General features: G+C 45.4%; 1 protein-coding gene across 1 annotated transcript in view; it reads right to left on the bottom strand.

The window, feature by feature from the left end:
• The window catches only part of CDHR3 (cadherin-related family member 3), a 72,568-nt gene that overhangs the window by 27,724 nt on the left and 25,483 nt on the right, over positions 1-19,361 (bottom strand). The window contains 5 exon segments of the mRNA XM_011956863.1: positions 1,562-1,751; positions 4,737-4,881; positions 7,730-7,778; positions 9,927-9,992; positions 11,787-11,881. Of these exon segments, the coding sequence (XP_011812253.1) occupies positions 1,562-1,751; positions 4,737-4,881; positions 7,730-7,778; positions 9,927-9,992; positions 11,787-11,881 (545 nt within the window).

Genomic DNA, 19,361 nt, shown 5'->3' with positions numbered 1-19,361 from the left:
TTCCTACATGTTGTGGGAGGGACCTGATAGGAGGAAATTGAATCATGGGGGCAAGTCTTTCCTGTGTTGTTCTCGTGATAGTGACTAAGTCTCATGAGATCTGATGGCTTTATAAGTGGGAGTTTCCCTACACAAGCTCTATCTCTTTGCCTGCTGCCATCCATGTAAGATGTAACTTGTTCCTCCTTGTCTTCCGCCATGATTGTGAGGCTTCCCCAGTCATGTGGAACTGTAAGTCCAATTAAACCTCTTTCTTTTGTAAATTGCCCAGTCGCAGGTATATCTTTATCAGCAGCATGAAAACAGACTGATACAGTATCCATCTAAGTCAGCGTCTTGGAGCACAGAGCAGGGTGGAGACTGGACCTGAAGGGACAAGTCAGAGGTGTGTCCAGAACAGAGTTTAACCATTTTGATATCAGACTGGAGGCCACATGGATCCTTTAGCATTATGCTGGACATGCCATTTGGGACAGGGAGGCATTCATGAGTATAATAAAGGAATTTCTATTTTCCCTGCTCCTCCAAGGCAATCCTGGTCTAGGGTCCTTTGTCCTCTGCATGTATTGGGTCTATGTCCAGAGTCGTCTGGAGAAAACTTACAAAACCACTCAAAGATAAACTCAGGAGACTCTCCCCATGGGGACATCTGGAACTGAGACCCACCCTGGTCGTCAGCCTTGCTCCAGATACAGGGCTGTCTTTTAGCAAGGGCTACTGTGGAGTTGCTCCCCACAACTCCAATTCCTCCCAAAGAGCCCTCTTCAGCCCCTCAGAAGACCAGAGACTGGCTGGAACAAAACCTTAGAGATGAGGCTTATGTGGGAAAGTACTAATCATGTGACTCTTTGACAAAATAGTAGAAAGATAATATTGTTTTCAAAAAGCATATTAACCCAGAATCACAAGCGACTTTATTGTAAAATAATAGCAAATAGATTGTGGGACAAAGAATGAGTCAAAATATACAAAATCACTTGTATCCCACTTGTACCTGCATTTTTTCCCTTTTGGATGTCTTTTGTTTATATTCAATTAAGTTGTGTAAGGTGAATTCAATGCTTTATTTGGTTTTACATAAGTACTTGGTTTGATTTATTCATCTGGCTGGTAGTGTGTTTCTCTGGGAGTTCCTATTCACTGATCCTAAGTCTCAAACATCTATTATAACTGCTAACTAACAGCCCCATCTTGCCACCCGTGGCAATAAACAAAAACAGGCACGGTCTAGAGAGGGCCTAACAAGTCCCTGTGGTCCTTTTCACCAACGGAGATGAGCAGGATATAGAAGGGAGCAAAATAAAAAATAATTCTTAAGAGTAAGAAAGTGAACAAGGGAGATAATGAAGAAGAAGGAAAATGAAAGAGAAGGAAGAAAAAAGGATGACAACAGGGAAACCTGTGGACAAAAGTGAACAGTTCACATCGATTTATTCTACTGAGCTGTTTCTCCAAATGCTTATAATTCTACAGGTCCTCCTGAGAATATACCAGATAAGCCAAAGGGTGGAGGACCACCAAAGAGGTAGAATGTCTAACCCAAGTTTCAAAGTGTGCATACCTGAAGGTGAACCTTTGGCATGTGGCAGGATTGTCGCTGATGTCTTCCACAATGAAGGTTATCTGGATGTGATTCTCCTGACCCCCATATGGTCTGTCCTTCACTAGAACTTCCAGGGAAATGGTGGGATTGTTTCTCAATTCACCTGCATCTCGGTCTATCATTTGGGTCACTTGGATTGCACCAGTCACGAAGAAAGCAAAGGTTAGAATGTGACCCTTTGAAGAGAAATGAAAAGGAATACAGAAACTTGGAGAAAACTGGAAAAGACCATTCTAACATGAGAAAGGGCTTATGCAGAGCATAATCTCTATACAAATACATTTTTGAAAACCCATTAAGTTCCTCTGTTAGACATTTATTGGGGTATCTGGCCTGACCCTTCTAGGATTTTTCTCACTGCACTCCAGAGTTGGGTCCCTGGTGGCAGCCCTTGCCCAGAGTGGACTGGACTGGTGAATAACTGACTCCAGCTTGACCCACAGGGCTCTCTTATTGGAGAATTTGTAACTGAAAGGCACACATTGGAAGATCAGTCAGGCTAATTGTGGAGCTACAGAGCCTTGGTCCCTGGAGCAGCACTGGGTCACTCCTTCGTATGCCCCCATCTTTTGACATTTTCTTAGGAGATGCCCAGAATCCTGTTGATAGATGTCCCTGCCTTTTTCTTTTCTTTTTTTTTTTTTTTTTTCTGTTGGCTTGGTTTGCCTTAGTTTCTGTTACCTGTGACCAAAGAACCTTAATAAATATGCTCAACCAAAAAAAAAAAAAAAAAAACAACTCGCTCTGCTTGTTAAAAGTTGAATTTTGCAACACTAGAGTGAACAGAACTCTCAGCCATGGTTGTCCCTACACTATCAGCTGACAGGGCATTAGGACGTTTTCAGAGGCAGTGCACAATTATTGCCTTTGTCTGGCTCTCCTGGGAATAGGTATCCTTTGCCTGAAAGCCTAAGGAGCCAATAGCACATTTCTTTTCTGGGATCGTCTAAGGCTGGAAGTCCTTTCTGGTGATGTGATCAGGACTTACAGGAGTGGGACAGTCTGGTAGTGGTTAAGAGGACAGGCCCGAGGAATCGGGTGGCTTAGGTTGGTACTTCGGCTTCACGACCTACAAGCTGTAAGACCTTGAACAAATTGTTTAACCTGCCTGAGGCTCTCCCTAGGCCTCAGTTTTCTCATCTGTAAAATGTGAACGATGATAGTTCATTGAGTTGCTATCTTGAGTACTTGAGATGAGACGTATGTGAATAATCACTCAGCATAATGCCTGGTGTGTACTAAGGCCCCAGGAAAAGATGGTTATAGAAGTACAGAGAAGGGGAATTCGTCCACTTCAGAGATATTCAGATGGGAAAATAACTCCCATCGGTCTGGCAGACTGAGCAAAATGACACTGTCCCATACAGTTACCACTAGTCACATGAGAGTGAGCAATTAAATGCTGCTAATCCAAATTGAGATGTACTGTAAGCATAAAACATACAACAGTCTTCCAAGACTTGGTACCAAAGAAAATGATATGAAATATCTCATGAATCACTTTTTTTTTTTTTTTTTGAGACAGGGTTTTGCTCTGTCACCCAGGCTGGAGTAGAGTGGAATGATCATAGCTCACTGCGGCCTTAAACTCCTGAGCTCAAGAGATCCTCCTGCCTCAACTTCCTGGGACTATAGGTGTAGATCACCACACTCAGCTAATTTTTAAACTTTTAGTAGCGACAGGGTTTCGCTACGTTGCCCAGGCTGGTCTCAAGCTCCCGGGCTCAAGCAATCCTCTGGTCTCAGCCTCCCAAAGTGTTGGGATTACAGACATGAGCCACTATGCCTGGCCGTGAATAACTTTTAAGTATTGATCACGTGTTGAAATGATAATATTTTATACATGTTAAATAAAAATGCCTAATTAAAATTAATTTCTCCTATATCTTTTTACTTTTTAAAAATGTGACTACTAGAGACATTGAAATTATAAAAGTGACTTGATTCTATTCTTATTGGACAGTGCTGATATAGCCCCTCTCTTCAGAAGACTTGAGGGAACCCTCAGGATAAGTAACCCATCCATCCTTACACATCTGCCTTTGAGAAAAAGGTGATGGGATTCAGGACACATTATCCCAAAATATGGCACTTGGCATTTGAGAAAACAGCAGAAGCAGGAAGGTCTCTGACCTTCTCCTGCCCTTCTTCCCTGAAGCAGCCCATAAAAGAGCTCTCTGGCTTTCGTTTGAAGCAGTCATAAGACCTTCATTCCAGAGGTATCCTACCTATACCCGGAGGAAAGGAACATCCTATTCTGGAAGACAGAGATGCCAGGAAAAATCTGAACAAACGGACCTCACTGAATTCCCCAGGTTTATTATCACTGGGTCATACCCTTTTGTCCTGCAATCATACTTCTCCATAATTACTCACTTCATCAAACCGAGCATAAAAACACATGGATTTCCCTGTTTCTTTGAGTCTTCATTTCTGAAGACTCTGGTGTAACATAAAACTTAACATTGAATAAATTTGTATGCTCTTCTCTTGTTAATCTGTCTTTTTTTATAGAGGTCTCAGTCACAAACCTAACAATGGGTAAGAAAATAAATCTCTTCACCACCCCCGACCCATCCCCCACAAAGGTGAAGAGTGACATAGCTGTCAACCCTATTTAGTTTGCCCAGCCCCCATGCCAGCTGCTTTTAATACATCTATTACCTTGGTAACCAATGATGACCCCAGTCAGAAAGACATGCCCCATACCAGAAGATAAGAAAAATACAATCAGCCCTCTGTATCCATGCGTTCTGCATCCTTAGATTCAACCAACTGAGGATGAAAAATATTCAGGAAAAATAAATGGCTGGTTGCATCTGTACTAAACATGTACAGACATTTTTTTCTTGTCATTATTCCCTAAACAATACAACAACTATCTACATAACATTTACATTGCATTGGGTATTATAAGGAATCTAGAGATGATATAAAGTATATGGGGGGACATGCATAGGTTATATGCAAATACTATGCCATTTTATAGGAGAGACTTGAGCATACATGGATTTTGGTATCCACGGTGTGTCCTAGAACCAATTCTCATGGGTGTCGAGGGACAACTGCATTGTAAAACAATTCAAATGGCTGAATTAGAGGATGCACTTAAGGATGGAGGTGAGTAGCTTACACTGATTTATCATGAAATGTTTGCTAACAGTGGTAATGCTGTAGAGGAGGTGGCTAGGAAAACCTTCATCCTCAGGATTCTCCGCTGTGCTATTGGCCACGATGGTTCCTAGACTCGGTTTCTCCAGGATCGTGTACACTCATGTCTGACTGGAACAGAGATACAGCAGACACAGCTAATTTTCAGGGGCATGGAAAGGTAGCGTCTAGGCGATTGATATTTTGGTTAGTGCTAAATATAGTGCAGAGCTGTTCAAGTTGTATCAACATGCTCAGAGGGAGAGCACAGCAGTGGAAAGGAGGGGTGGCTGGCTTTTGTATTCCCAAAGATCACATCCCTGTGGGTGTGAAGAAAGTACCGTGCTGTCACTGCAACAATTTACATGGGCCACAGTCTCTGACTGTGCGCACATCTGCCTGATGTCATTTCAGATTGGCTTTGGCATTAACGTCTTTTGAAATAAAGATAGTGGCCTCTCCGGCTGTCTTTTCTCATTTTCCCACTTCTTGTGCAGATTTCCCTGAATTCTTTTAGAAATCAGTGTGTCCAGAGTTACATGACAGGGTCATGTCCAGAGTTGCGTGTTCCCTGCCTTGTTCCTGACTCCTATCCCGTGGCTGCCTCCAGAAGCCAGAAAAATTGTAAAGCTTCTGTATTCTCATGCCTTTGCTCACTTTCTTTTCTTCCTTGTCTTTTTTTTTTTTTGCCTGAGGATATAGAATTTATGCACAGAACTCGTGCACCTTTCCACGTTGCATTAATCATGAGGTCAGCTTTCTGAACTGAGAAATAGGTCCCCTGGCAGAAGACCAGGCCCCATCACTGTCCTCCTTCTTGCAAGATAACCCCAAATCACCAACTTACCCATCTTCCTCAGACCTCCGCCAATGCCTTTGGAACAGGCCAGTAGTGAGACTGATAGGTTGGGAGTTTTAACTAAGTATACATTGAGTAATTGTGAATGCTCTAAGGGAGGCTTATTGTTTAAAATAACTCTGCAGGAATGTGGGGCAAATAGTCACCTCTAATTTCCCAGTTTCCCAAGTGGAGGTCTGGGATCTTCAAGAGGGGTACAGTACTTCTCAGATCTAAGTGACTGCATTCCTTTCATGAGCTCAGAATATTTCTGCTGTGCTATCTCACCATCCCTATAAGGTAGGTAGGGCCAGAGGAAGGAGAAATGGCAGGAAATCAATAGCTAGAGTCAGGGGGTAGTCAGAGAAAGGCAGGAACCAGGGCCTCACCCCAACCCTCCCTACCAGGGCTCCTCCCTGGATCCAAGTTCCCCCCACATCCATTCACAAGGTGGTCTTCTGTGGGTATACTCCATTGCCGGGGGAGAGTAATCATGTTCAGCCTAAGGTCACTCCAGGGTCCCACTGAAACAGGCCCATTCATCCTTTCCCTTACCTGACATACCTCCTTCTCAGGGAGTCTGTGATGCTGCCCCTGATGGGTCTAGAAATAGGCAAAGGGGGATGGGGCCAAAGAGATGGGGTGGCAGGAACCAAAACCAGAACCAGGAGGGAAGGAGATGGCCTCAGCTCCCTAGGCTGGGCCAAGCCCCTCAGTCCCTTCTGTGAGTGCCCCTGTTGCTGATATAGTATGCTTTTGCTTTGGTCAGCATGAGTGAGTTCTGTTAACTTCCAACAAAGAGGTCACTAAGATGCCTGTGCTAATCACACAGCCGTGCGCTACTGCTCCAAGCATGCTCCTAGTAAAAGCGTCGCCAAGGAGCTGGTTAGACATGCAGACCTCAGGTCTGCCCACCCCAGCTCTCCGAACCAGGATTGGCTTTTTCACAAGATGCCCAGCAGATCTATATAGGCTTTAACATTTCAGAAGGAAGATTATAAGATGATGCCACAGGTGGCAACCACAGGCTCCCAGCCTCCCACAGGACAGAGAGAGGATACGGAGGAAAAGCCCCTTCCTCCCATCATCCCTCCTTCCTTCTCAGGCAGTGGTTCTCAGCTGGGGGGTGGGGGTGGTGTCTGAACACATGTTTGATTTTCACAACTAGGGGAGAGAGCTGCTATTGATGTTTAGGGGATAGAAGCTGGAGATGTGCTAAACATCCTCCAATGCACAGGACAGCCCCTCTACAAAGGGGTACCTGGCTCAATGCCAGCAGTGCTGCTGTTTAAGAAACTGCTCTGAAGGCTCATCTAGTCCATGCTGGGTGCTCCAGGAACCCAGATCCTCGAGAAGGGAACTAGTCAGGCTCTTGGCCACGACACAGCTGCTCAGGTGAAATATTCTCTCCTTGGTTAACCTGACATTGAGCCTGGCAGGAGATAAAATCTTTAGTCTATTTGATTTTTGAATCCAAGATACAGGTATATATAAAATATCATTCAACATAGATGACAGTTAAGAGCTATTCAAAGCACAGTGAAGCCAGGTGCCATGCAGCCACCCTGACAGAGTAAAGCTCTGCTACCACTTGTATTCCCACACCCTTCTTCCCTGTAACACATGACCCCCAGAGCTTGGGCCAGCAGCCACACTCATGGGGAAGGGTGTGAATGCTGGGAAGCCATGGATGGCTTCACCATTATGAATGAATATTCAGTAAGTGCCCAAGGTGTGCATGACACTGCCAGGCACCAGGTGGAAAAGGACTGAGTAAATACAAAAGAAATGGGCAGGAGGGGAGAAAGACCTACCTACCCAACTCTAAAATAAAGTGCTCTGCACACACAGCAAGCTCCGTGCACAGGAAAACAGTAAATATGTCAGGTGCAGTTCTGCTCTTGCTGCCCAGGTTGGAGTGCAGTGGCATGATCTCGGCTCACCACAACCTCGCCTCCCGGGTTCAAGCGATTCTCCTGTCTCAGCCTCCTGAGTAGCTGGGATTACAGGCATCCGCCACCACGCCTGACTAATTTTGTATCTTTAGAGACAGGGTTTCACCGTGTTGGTCAGGCTGGTCTCGAACTCCTGACCTCAGGTGATCCACCTGCCTTGGCCTCCCAAAGTGCTGGGATTACAGGCGTGAGCCACCGCACCCGGTCTGTCAGGTGCTTTTATAATAAGATGCTCAGCTTCAATAATGGCAGACTCCTGGATCATGCATCCTGAGTCTATAAAGCTTTCTGACATTTGTCACCACCCAGGGGTAAAATGGGGAGACATTCTCAAGAATAGACATAGGGCTTGCTTTGGTTGTGTTAATTGCATGAGTTTAACAAACAGTAAAGATAGAAAGGCTGTCTGTACATTTCACATTTGCATTTCACCCTCAAACTCAGTACACTTGAGTCTGTTTGAGGATTTAATTTTGTTAATCCTGAATTAAAGAAGTTATCATTAGTGCTAGCACTGATTTATGGGAAAAGGAGGCTCAGAAGCTCAAGGAAACCATGAAAGCCCCCGAAGTCAGCATGTAGTTAGTTTGAAACCGAGCAAATCCTTTCAAATGGCGATGGCTGAGGGATGAGGATGACTCTCATTGACTGCCCCCACTCCTTCTTTTGGAGTGAGGCTCTAGCAGACCCATCCTCACCTTCAACCAAGGAATGCTGTTTGAAATAGTCGACTGACTTAAAAAGCAAACAAACAAACAAAAGACTGTTACACAGATCATGCTGTCTGCCTGGGGATGGAGCCCAATATGTTCCTCTTTCAAACCTAAAATGAGAACCAGAGAGTTCCAGGCTGACCTCTGGGTGCATCCTAAGCCAGCAAGGGTCATGTTCTCTCTCAGTTAAAGTCAGTTTCTGTATTTTGGAAGATGTGGTCCAAACCAGATGGTTTATAAGCTCTGCCCCTGGGGAGGACTTATTATTTTTCCCTTTGCAACCCCATTAACCCTCCTCCCCTCCTCCCAGATGGGACTTGTGGGGAAGGTGTCAAAGAATGCATCTGCTCCAGCCCTGCAGCCATCACCTTTCTCTGGGGGTTCTTGAAGAATGCAGAGCTGTGTGGGCCCATACCTGAGCCTGAGTCTGGGTTGGGATGTCATAACTGTTAATAGGCTGCCTGGACTTTGCTCCAGGAGCCACCTGTCAGCCCAAAGGCACTGAGCTCTCCTTCTGAACCTAACCCAGCATCAGGTGCTGATGGAAAGCATTACATAACAATTTAATAACAGCAGAAAGATTGAGGATCAAGGTTTGAAAGAGGAACGTATCAGGGCTCCATCCCCAGGCTGTGGGGGTGGAGCAGATGCATTCTTTGACACCTGCCACTGGACTGGAGACTGTGTTAACCTCCAGAAGTTGTACAATTGTGGTGTGTTTGCCAAGTGGCACCAGGTTAGTCTGGGAGTGAGGTTGCCTTAATACCTCCCAATCTTGGAATACTTTTGCAAGCCCTCTACCCACCTCTGAGGCCTAATGGTCTTTCATTGGTGGAGTATCCTGTGCTGAATCTATTCATAGCCATTCATGCTGTTAAAGGTGATTTTGCCACTTTCCTTGTGGCTGGTTCCTATGCCCATCTCAGGGACTGGGGCAGGCAGAGGCTCTGTAAGCAGTATGCCAGGCTGTTTGCAGTGCCATCTACTAGCTCAGAATCCCATCATCTCCTCCTAAATCCCCATCTACGATAGGCTCAGATCTTCTTTTGTGTCTGGGATAGTGCCAGGCACATTTTCACAAACTACCCTCCACCCGATGCATTTACCCTTCCCACCTCTGCTGGACAGAGGAGCTGCCAGACACAGCCGGATGACTTTTCTGGATCCATGATGGCAGGAAGAAACTTTAGAGCAGCCAGTAAAGGGCAGGCACCCTGAAAATAGCCCTCTCCTCAGTGCGAGGATGATATGCTAGGAGCAGGCATTAGGGAATCGTGAGTGATGGTGCATGCTCTGGGACTCGGCTGTTACTAACGCGTGGCACTTTATTTTAAAAGCACCCTCTGCATGTGCACAGCGGCAGGCCACACCCCGGGGCATGTGTCCACCCCTCCTCCACACCACATCCAAAATCCCATGGTGCATGTCAGTGTCAGGGTACAGGAGGCAGAGGCAGCAAAGGTGGAAAACAGCAGTCCAGAGAGTCCAGAGGCCAGGATAAAGACTCTGAAGAGCTCATGCCTCTAATCTCTCCTGCAGGCCAGAGCAAAGGGCATCCCTCTGCCTTGTATTAAATGTGCCAGAGGAGATGAGGCCACCTAAGAAGGAAGTGCCTGCAGCCCAGGGAGTCCTGCATGCCCTCAGGCCTACGTGGTAAAGTGAGGGGCTTCACCTGGAGCACTGTGGAGGCTTTGAGGCCTCTCCTGTCCCTCACCTCCACGATGAGATGGAAACTGCCAGGGAAACATTCCACGTAAGAGAATCAAGCTTTGCTGGCACTATTTCAAAACAGGATGGGGAAAAATATGGAGTAGGAGGAGTGAGAGCAGAGCCTGTCCTTTTGGTGGTGACCCTCTCCGTAATGCCCCCCCAGTCTCAGGGCCTGCAGGGCGACCTTTCTCCCCCTGTCTCCGAACCCACTGGCTGCTTCTCATTCTGCAGGGGCTGTTCACCACCATCGTCCCACCAGGTCGGCGTCTGCTCAAGCGCCATGCTGCACACTCTATCCCGGTGTTTCTCACAAGAGCCCTGGAACGTGCATATCACTCCCATGGGAGGAAGTGAGGCTCCCACAGCTCACATGGCTAGCTCTTGTTCCCACACCTGGCGCAGAGCCAGGAGCCTCACCTCTTTCACCCCAAGGCCAACATGTTTTCATCCACAAAGCCTGGACTTTCCCCAAGGCCTGCTCACCCTACTTTATTGCTTTCCCCTCATCAGCCCCTTTGCTTGGATGGCTGCCTGTCCCAAACAAGAAGGGGTTGCAGAAGTCTTGTATAGATCACTCTTGACATTAGTGACTCCATCTTAGAAAAAAAATGCCATCTTACATTTCAAAAGGCATCAAGCCAGCAGGGTCCAGCTGTTCACCTAATCAATAGAGACAACACTCAACCAGATAAGGGCATAATCCTTTACTATCAGTCTTCACCAGAGGACTCAAGGGCCGTAAAACGAGCAGGACTTCACCGGCTCGACACGGCCATCTTGACAGACCCCACCTTGCTGTCATTTGTAATCAGCACCCAGCATCTGCCCAAATCAAAGACTCATCCTTGCAAGACATTGATGACCATCTGGATGTGGCCAAGATACTCTCCTTGTCCTTGGAGAGTCAGACCTTGGACATCACTGTCCTTGGTCTGGTTTATTAACCTCTTTTTCCTATTCCCTTTTCTCATGATGTTAAATGTTACTTTGTTTGATGTAGAATGTTTAATTTATAACATTTATGTGCTGATGAAGTATACTGTGTATGGTTTACAATATTGACTGAACTGTGGAGTGGCTTGAGTCTGTGTGCTCTGACTACTGAGTCAGCAAGAAGTCTACGCAGAGTTGCCTCCTTGAGAATTCCATGTAGCTCATGGCTTTTAGGATTGAAATAGCATCAGTAATGGCCGGGCGCAGTGGCTGACACCTGTAATCCCAGCACTTTGGGAGTCTGAGGCAGGTGGATCACGAGGTCAGATCGAGACCATCCTGGCTAACACGGTGAAACCCAGTATCTACTAAAAATACAAAAAATTAGCTGGGCGTGGTGGCGGGCGCCTGTAGTCCCAGCTACTCAGGAGGCTGAGGCAGGAGAATGGTGTGAACCCAGGAGGCGGGAGCTTGCAGTGAGCAGAGATTGCGCCACTGCACTCCAGCCTGGGTGACAGAGCCAGACTCTGTCTCAAAAAAAAAAAAAAAGAAATAGCATCAGTAAAAACCTGACCTTATGGAAAGACACAAATGTGCATGAACCTGGTTATGTCTGACCTTGCACTGCTCATGACACTCCTGTACTTGGGCACCCTTTCCCATACTGTCATTCTTGTTCTCTGGAGACCAAAAGAGGCCTCCTAGACAACTGCCTTATTCCCCATCCATCTCTGGGGTTCACTACCAACTGAGCTTACAATGAGGCTGTAAACTGCTCAAGGGCCCCCACCCAGCTACCCTCAGGTTGCACTGTGACCTATTCCTTATGTTTTCCTTGACCCTCAGATCAATAGTACTTCAAGCAAGGTCAGTAGCAAGGCTACCTGCTGTGTCCGGCTTCAAAGTCTAGTTCTGTTGTGGAGAAGAGGGTGCCATTAGCAGACATTCTGAAGCTCTTTGAGGGAGAAATCAGGAAATACTAAAAAACAAGGGGAAAAATTTGGTGAAATCAGCCCACCTACCCACCCTTCCCCAGAAGATGTGTGTGCTCATTTCCTATTTTATATTCTTAGCCCTTGGAACATTCTCAATGCATCAGGATGCGGTTCAAATGAGCAGTTATCCAATTTAATCGCTCTTGAATCCAGAAACTTCTAGCTCTGTTGGTCTGAGCCCTGGTTGACCACACCCTGAAAACCTGGCGAGTGGATCCTGTTCTAACTACAGAAAGTATATAAAAGGCCCCTGTCAAGGCAGGCTCTGCTTCTGAGTCCATTCTTCTTATCCCTATCACTGTGTTCTCACTTCTTCTGGACAACTTCTGATTTTGATTCTATGCCTTGGCTTTAACCAACACTGTTTAAATACACCTACTACCCACTAGGTAATAGGACTATACCAAAGTGAGTAAGATCTGTCACTACCCTTAAAAACAACTTACAATATAGCAGGGTATAAAATGCACGAGCATCACTCATTGAAATGACTAAAGGAACAAGGGACAAAGGTGAACTGAGAATGAAACGTAGAAGGGCTTACAGTATAGCTTGGAAGCTGGTTTAGGGATACAGAAGAGCTGTTTTTATATCTAATCCCTGGCATGTGGCCATTGGGAAAGTCCTTCCTACATCTCTGTTTAGTTGAGAGTCTTTGTAGTCCTTGGCTCCCAGCCCAGCTCTCTTGATGACACCCTGCCCGGAACTCCTTGATCTGATAGGAAGAGACAGGTTTATGTATACAGCCCACTGAGGGCCAGCCCATAGGAGGACTGTGCCTGTGCCACCCATGGCAGCTCATCAAGATTGCTATGTTTCTCCCACATTGGAGTCGAGAAAACAGGGGAAGAGCCTGGATAAGAAGAGCTGGGTTCACAATCCAAGTTCTTTTTTTTTTTTTTTTTTGTGAGACAGAGTCTGGCTCTGTCACCCAGCCTGCAGTGCAGTGGCACTATCATGGCTTACTGCAGCCTCCGCCTCCCAGGCTCAAGCGATACTCCCATCTCATCCTCACGAGTAGCTGGGACTACAGGTGTGTGCCACCACACCTGGCTAATTTTTTTTTTTGTATTTTTTGTAGAGACAGGGTTTCACCATGTTGTCCAGGCTGGGCTTGAACTCCTGAGCCCAAGTGATCCACCTGTCTCTGCCTCCCTGAGTGCTGGGATTACAGGCATGAGCCACTGCGTCTGGCTTAAGCTCTGGTCCTCACCACAAGGTCTGGGACAAGTGCCTTTCTTGCCCATAACTTAGGGCTGATACAACCAATTCCTCCTTCATGTTATTGAGGATTAAATGAGAATGCATGCCGTAAAATATGAAGGCTCGCAGCAACGCTAGAGACTTACATGTTTATATTCATTTCTTCTAAAGGGCTTTAAGGTTAGAAGGTTTCATTATTTCCTGCTAGGATGAGGGATGTTCTATCCTCAAGGCCTTAGATCTCTGGATCAGATCATCAGTGGAGGCTTTGCAACCACAGCCACAGCCCCTGAAGTCTAGAATCAAAGGAAACACCTGCCAAGGTTTCCAACCCAGCGATTTGCTGTGTTATGAGTGCTGCTGAGCTTCCAGTACAAGAAGCAAGTGTGCACACAAGATAGATGAAAGGCCTCCTTTGAGGCCAGTATAAGGTTTCCAAGCCATTTTTTAATGTTTCCTTTTGTTTATTATTTAATAATGTTTTTCTAGTTGTAATGAACATATTTTATACAAAACCGAGGCAGACAGAAAAGTATAAAAAAGAAATGAAATATGCCACCTATTAAATCTCATTTTGGTGATTAGCCTTCTGTTCTTTCCTATGCAAACGTATACCCTCCAAAAATAGTTGGATGATGTTGTCATCAAAATTATAATATCTGTTCCTTGCATTTATATCTTGAGCATTTACCCCTATTCTTGAGTCTTATTTTACAGGCTAGTTAGTTAACGATGGCACAGCATCCTACTACAGGGGTTTATTTTATTAAATCGTTCTTGCTGATCATTTAGGTGTTTTCTGCTCATTTTAAGGGGAAATATTTGGGTGATTCCACAGAGCACCCTTCTTCCAGCCCCACAAATTGTGCAAGTACCTTGGCAGTACTCCCAGATGTGGGGTTTAAATCCCAAGCTCCCCATTAATATGCCAGCTCGTGGCCTGGCAGCAATTGCCTAGGCCTGCAGCTGCCCACACACAGAGCCATCCTGTGTCTTTGAGCAGAGCCTTCCCTACAGAGAAGCCTCGCATATCCATAAATCAGAGCCTGAAGCTACATATGATAGAACAACTGGGTTTTAGAGACTCGTGGGTTGGGGAGGAGATTTACTGTATGTATCTGAATCAGGGCGTCCTTCCACATGTGTTTTGAAATGCTCTAGGAGCTTGGTCTCCAATTCTGGTTGGTCCCAAGCGTGATAAGGTCTTGGGATACAGAGAAGACAGACAGGCCCTACGCTCCAAAATCTTATGGTCAACTGAGGGAACAAAGGTTTGGGGAGGTGCTCCAAAGGGGATACATACAGGATATGATGGGAACTCAGAAGGACATTTAGACTCATCTGGAATACAACAGTCACAAATTAGGGTAGTAAATTAAGTTTGGTAACTCTGGAGCCAGAATATCTGGATGTGAATCCTGGCCATGTGAGTACCTACAAAGAGTAATAATACTAGGGCATGCCTCATGAGTTATCATATAAAGTGCTAGAACAATGCCTGGCGCATAGCAAGCCCTCAATAAATGTTAACTACTGCTGTCCCCTCAGAAGGGATCCATGAGGGAAAGGGCTTCATTTTATTCACTCCTATATCCTCAGTGACTAGCACATAATAGATGCTCAATAAATATTTGTTCGATGTTAAATATTGGGGTTTTCTTCTTGTTCATTTCCCATCTAAGTAAGATCAACATTCCCACCTTAGAGAAATCTTAAAAAAGCAACAACAAAAAACCATCCTGCAAAACATTTTTTAAAAATCTATTTGAATGTGATAATGCTAGACTTGGCTATAAAATCTTCTCCAGTTGGGCCCACAGTCTCAACAACTCATGCAGAAAGGAAAGAAAGGAAAAAAGAAAAACAGCAGCAGATAAAAAGGATGTGGAGAACTGTAGAATTAGGCACACAAGAATTTTCTTTTTAATTTCGATTAAGTGGGTGATTTCCTGGAATCTTGATTTTTTTTTCTTTTTAACACCAGGCTAATTTCTTTTTTCTCTGAACCTAAGAGCTGTGTTAATGGGAATAGCAGTTTTGTACTTAGAAAGGAGATAATATCCAAAGACTAAAAATATTGTGTCATGTGGCCATTTGCCAGCAACTCAGCAAGGCTCTCTGTAAAACCTGGCATTTTCTCCCCCTTTTTAAAGGCTTGTTTAATCAAAGCTGCTCCCTTGATATTCATTCTTGGAAAACAGAAATTAAATGGAATGAAAAGCAACTGCAGCCCCTCTCTGCCCCCAGTCCTGGCTAAGAAAAGTCCTGAGTAATCAGATCAATTCAGTTAACAAATGCTTGTCAGACAAGCTCTCTGGTTTTCCTGCTGGGAATATTTCTTTACCACCACCCCAGGTTTCTCTATTTGCAGCCCCTTTGCAGCTAGGTTTGCTCTCAGACACAAAAGCTTTAGTTTGGAAGACTAGAAGCCCATCCTTCCTGTCCCATTCACCCTTGATTGTGCCTTGGTGTAGGGAGAAAGGAAGGTGGGAGGGAGCTGGCCCAGTTTCCAGAAATGTCAGGCTCCCTGGGGTAAGAGGGGAATGCCACCTCCAGGCTCACTTCCCCACTGCAGACGGAGTCACAGGCCAATGATTCAACCTGTGCCACTTTGCAGCTATCAGTTGCTTTCAGGCCTGCAGTAGAAACAAACAAGAATTCAGCTTCTTGTCTTTTATAGAATAGAGGAGTCAACTACCAGGCCACCACAGGCCGAGTTTCCAGAGGGAAAGACCCTTATTCTGCCCACATCCAGGGAGTGTCAATGGCTCCACAAGCCACTGAGTACATGGCCCCAAACCCACCCCAGAAGGCCAGAGCACTCAGGACTGCAGCAAGTTACAAATACGTTGCCACATTCCTATATTTTTCAATGGAAGCTGAATATTTTGTAAAAGCCTCAATTCCTCTCTTTGTTTTCCCCTATTCCACCCTTGCCTCAGCTCAGAGGTGGGACGTGGAGGAAGAAGGAGGGAAGAGTGCCTAGAAGAAAAAAACTACCGTTAAAAAACTACCTACTGCAAGCCCTTAACGTGGCTCCTGCTTGTGGTTCATTGTTCTGAGGATGAGCTAAGTGGGTTATAGGCAAGTACTTGAATGTTTTTAAGAAGAGACAGGATGACAAATGCAAAATGCTGTTATTAATGTAATCCTTCACTGATAAAGCTGCAGATCCTATGCCCTCACACTCTGTCATTCTTTTTCCATAATCGGCCTGGGTTCTGTGCTGCAAGATTCAGGCTTTGCTAATCTTAACAACAATGATTCCCATCTATTTGAGTGTCCCTCTCAACATACAAACAGCCAGCAGTGACCACATATTTGGAGTGGGAATTGTCCAATACCATTGCCTTTTCCTTTTATAAGCATTCTAACAAGAACCTGGAGTAGAATGAGGAACGCCTTTTGCTAAGACTTCAGGTGGTGACTCCTGAGTTGGCAGGCAGACACCAGGGCAGCTGAATGAGTGGGGCAGGTGGGGGTGTACAGTGGGGACAGGGATGCTGTCACTCAGAAAACAATGGGGTGGGAAGCCAGTGGCAGAACTTGCCAGAACAGAGTAGAAGGTAACTCCAGGTTCTCACTGGAGTTACCTGGCCCCTCAGTTCCTTCCCTCATCCAGAAATAAAGTACTGCTCAATAGACCTGCAAGATCCCATCCAGCTAGGACCCTTGATAGGGCCAGGTTTAGCATATGACGACCACTTTATTCACAGGAAAACAAAAACTCACAACCGGCTGCCACTTCCTACAGCCATGAGCAAGATGAAGATAGAAAGAAAACAATGGCCCCTGCTGCCCTCCCAAAAGTCCAGGTAGTAGCTAGGTTATTGCTCTTTTAAGTTAATCCTTTGTCTGCCCTGGTGAAGACAAAGCACATTGCATTTTATGCAAAAGCCTTTCCTCAATGGAAAGGCCAAGAGAAAGCCCCTTAATGGAGAAATTGCTGCACTAGATCATTTTGCCTCCAGCTGCGAGATTGATTAACATCCTGGGAGTCTCCAAGGAGGCTCTTTTGCAGTCACGGTGGCCATTTCCAAGCAGAGGGGGAAGCAGAGAGTGTGGGAGTTGAATGGGAGGAGGGTGGTCTCAAAGAGCCTCCTTCAGGGAGTGGAGAAGAGGTGGGGGAGTAACCAAAGAAGAAATGCCAGTAAATATAATTATTCACATGCAGATCATCCTTCTCACGTTCTGAGCCCATTATTAATGCATACCTCCAAGCTCTACCTGCATGCCCACCACAGCACAGAAGGTACCCAGGAAGGGGTAACCAGTGCTAGATCTAAGCCTGTGCCTGGCTAATGCAGTAGCCACTACCCTCATGTACGTGTGACTATGAGCATTAAAATGTGGCTGGTCTGCACAGAGATGATCTGTAAGTGTAAAATGCACATGAAATTTGAACACTGAGTATGGGAAAAAAATGCAAAATATCTCATTAATCATTTTATGTTGACTATGGTGAAATATTTTGAATATACTGAGTTAAATAAGCTATTAAAATTAATTTCACTTATTTTGTTTTACTTTCTTTTTTTTTTTTTTGAGACGGAGTCTCGCTCTGTCACCCAGGCTGGAGTGCAGTGGCCGGATCTCAGCTCACTGCAATCTCCGCCTCCCGGGTTCATGCCGTTCTCCTGCCTCAGCCTCCCGAGTAGCTGGGACTACAGGTGTGTGCCACCACACCTGGCTAATTTTTTTTTTGTATTTTTTGTAGAGACAGGGTTTCACCATGTTGTCCAGGCTGGGCTTGAACTCCTGAGCCCAAGTGATCCACCTGTCTCTGCCTCCCTGAGTGCTGGGATTACAGGCATGAGCCACTGCGTCTGGCTTAAGCTCTGGTCCTCACCACAAGGTCTGGGACAAGTGCCTTTCTTGCCCATAACTTAGGGCTGATACAACCAATTCCTCCTTCATGTTATTGAGGATTAAATGAGAATGCATGCCGTAAAATATGAAGGCTCGCAGCAACGCTAGAGACTTACATGTTTATATTCATTTCTTCTAAAGGGCTTTAAGGTTAGAAGGTTTCATTATTTCCTGCTAGGATGAGGGATGTTCTATCCTCAAGGCCTTAGATCTCTGGATCAGATCATCAGTGGAGGCTTTGCAACCACAGCCACAGCCCCTGAAGTCTAGAATCAAAGGAAACACCTGCCAAGGTTTCCAACCCAGCGATTTGCTGTGTTATGAGTGCTGCTGAGCTTCCAGTACAAGAAGCAAGTGTGCACACAAGATAGATGAAAGGCCTCCTTTGAGGCCAGTATAAGGTTTCCAAGCCATTTTTTAATGTTTCCTTTTGTTTATTATTTAATAATGTTTTTCTAGTTGTAATGAACATATTTTATACAAAACCGAGGCAGACAGAAAAGTATAAAAAAGAAATGAAATATGCCACCTATTAAATCTCATTTTGGTGATTAGCCTTCTGTTCTTTCCTATGCAAACGTATACCCTCCAAAAATAGTTGGATGATGTTGTCATCAAAATTATAATATCTGTTCCTTGCATTTATATCTTGAGCATTTACCCCTATTCTTGAGTCTTATTTTACAGGCTAGTTAGTTAACGATGGCACAGCATCCTACTACAGGGGTTTATTTTATTAAATCGTTCTTGCTGATCATTTAGGTGTTTTCTGCTCATTTTAAGGGGAAATATTTGGGTGATTCCACAGAGCACCCTTCTTCCAGCCCCACAAATTGTGCAAGTACCTTGGCAGTACTCCCAGATGTGGGGTTTAAATCCCAAGCTCCCCATTAATATGCCAGCTCGTGGCCTGGCAGCAATTGCCTAGGCCTGCAGCTGCCCACACACAGAGCCATCCTGTGTCTTTGAGCAGAGCCTTCCCTACAGAGAAGCCTCGCATATCCATAAATCAGAGCCTGAAGCTACATATGATAGAACAACTGGGTTTTAGAGACTCGTGGGTTGGGGAGGAGATTTACTGTATGTATCTGAATCAGGGCGTCCTTCCACATGTGTTTTGAAATGCTCTAGGAGCTTGGTCTCCAATTCTGGTTGGTCCCAAGCGTGATAAGGTCTTGGGATACAGAGAAGACAGACAGGCCCTACGCTCCAAAATCTTATGGTCAACTGAGGGAACAAAGGTTTGGGGAGGTGCTCCAAAGGGGATACATACAGGATATGATGGGAACTCAGAAGGACATTTAGACTCATCTGGAATACAACAGTCACAAATTAGGGTAGTAAATTAAGTTTGGTAACTCTGGAGCCAGAATATCTGGATGTGAATCCTGG

The sequence above is a fragment of the Colobus angolensis genome, unplaced genomic scaffold (genome assembly GCF_000951035.1).
Source record: "Colobus angolensis palliatus isolate OR3802 unplaced genomic scaffold, Cang.pa_1.0 Scaffold427, whole genome shotgun sequence".
Lineage (NCBI taxonomy): Eukaryota > Metazoa > Chordata > Mammalia > Primates > Cercopithecidae > Colobus > Colobus angolensis.
This window is presented reverse-complemented; position numbering and strand designations above follow the sequence as displayed.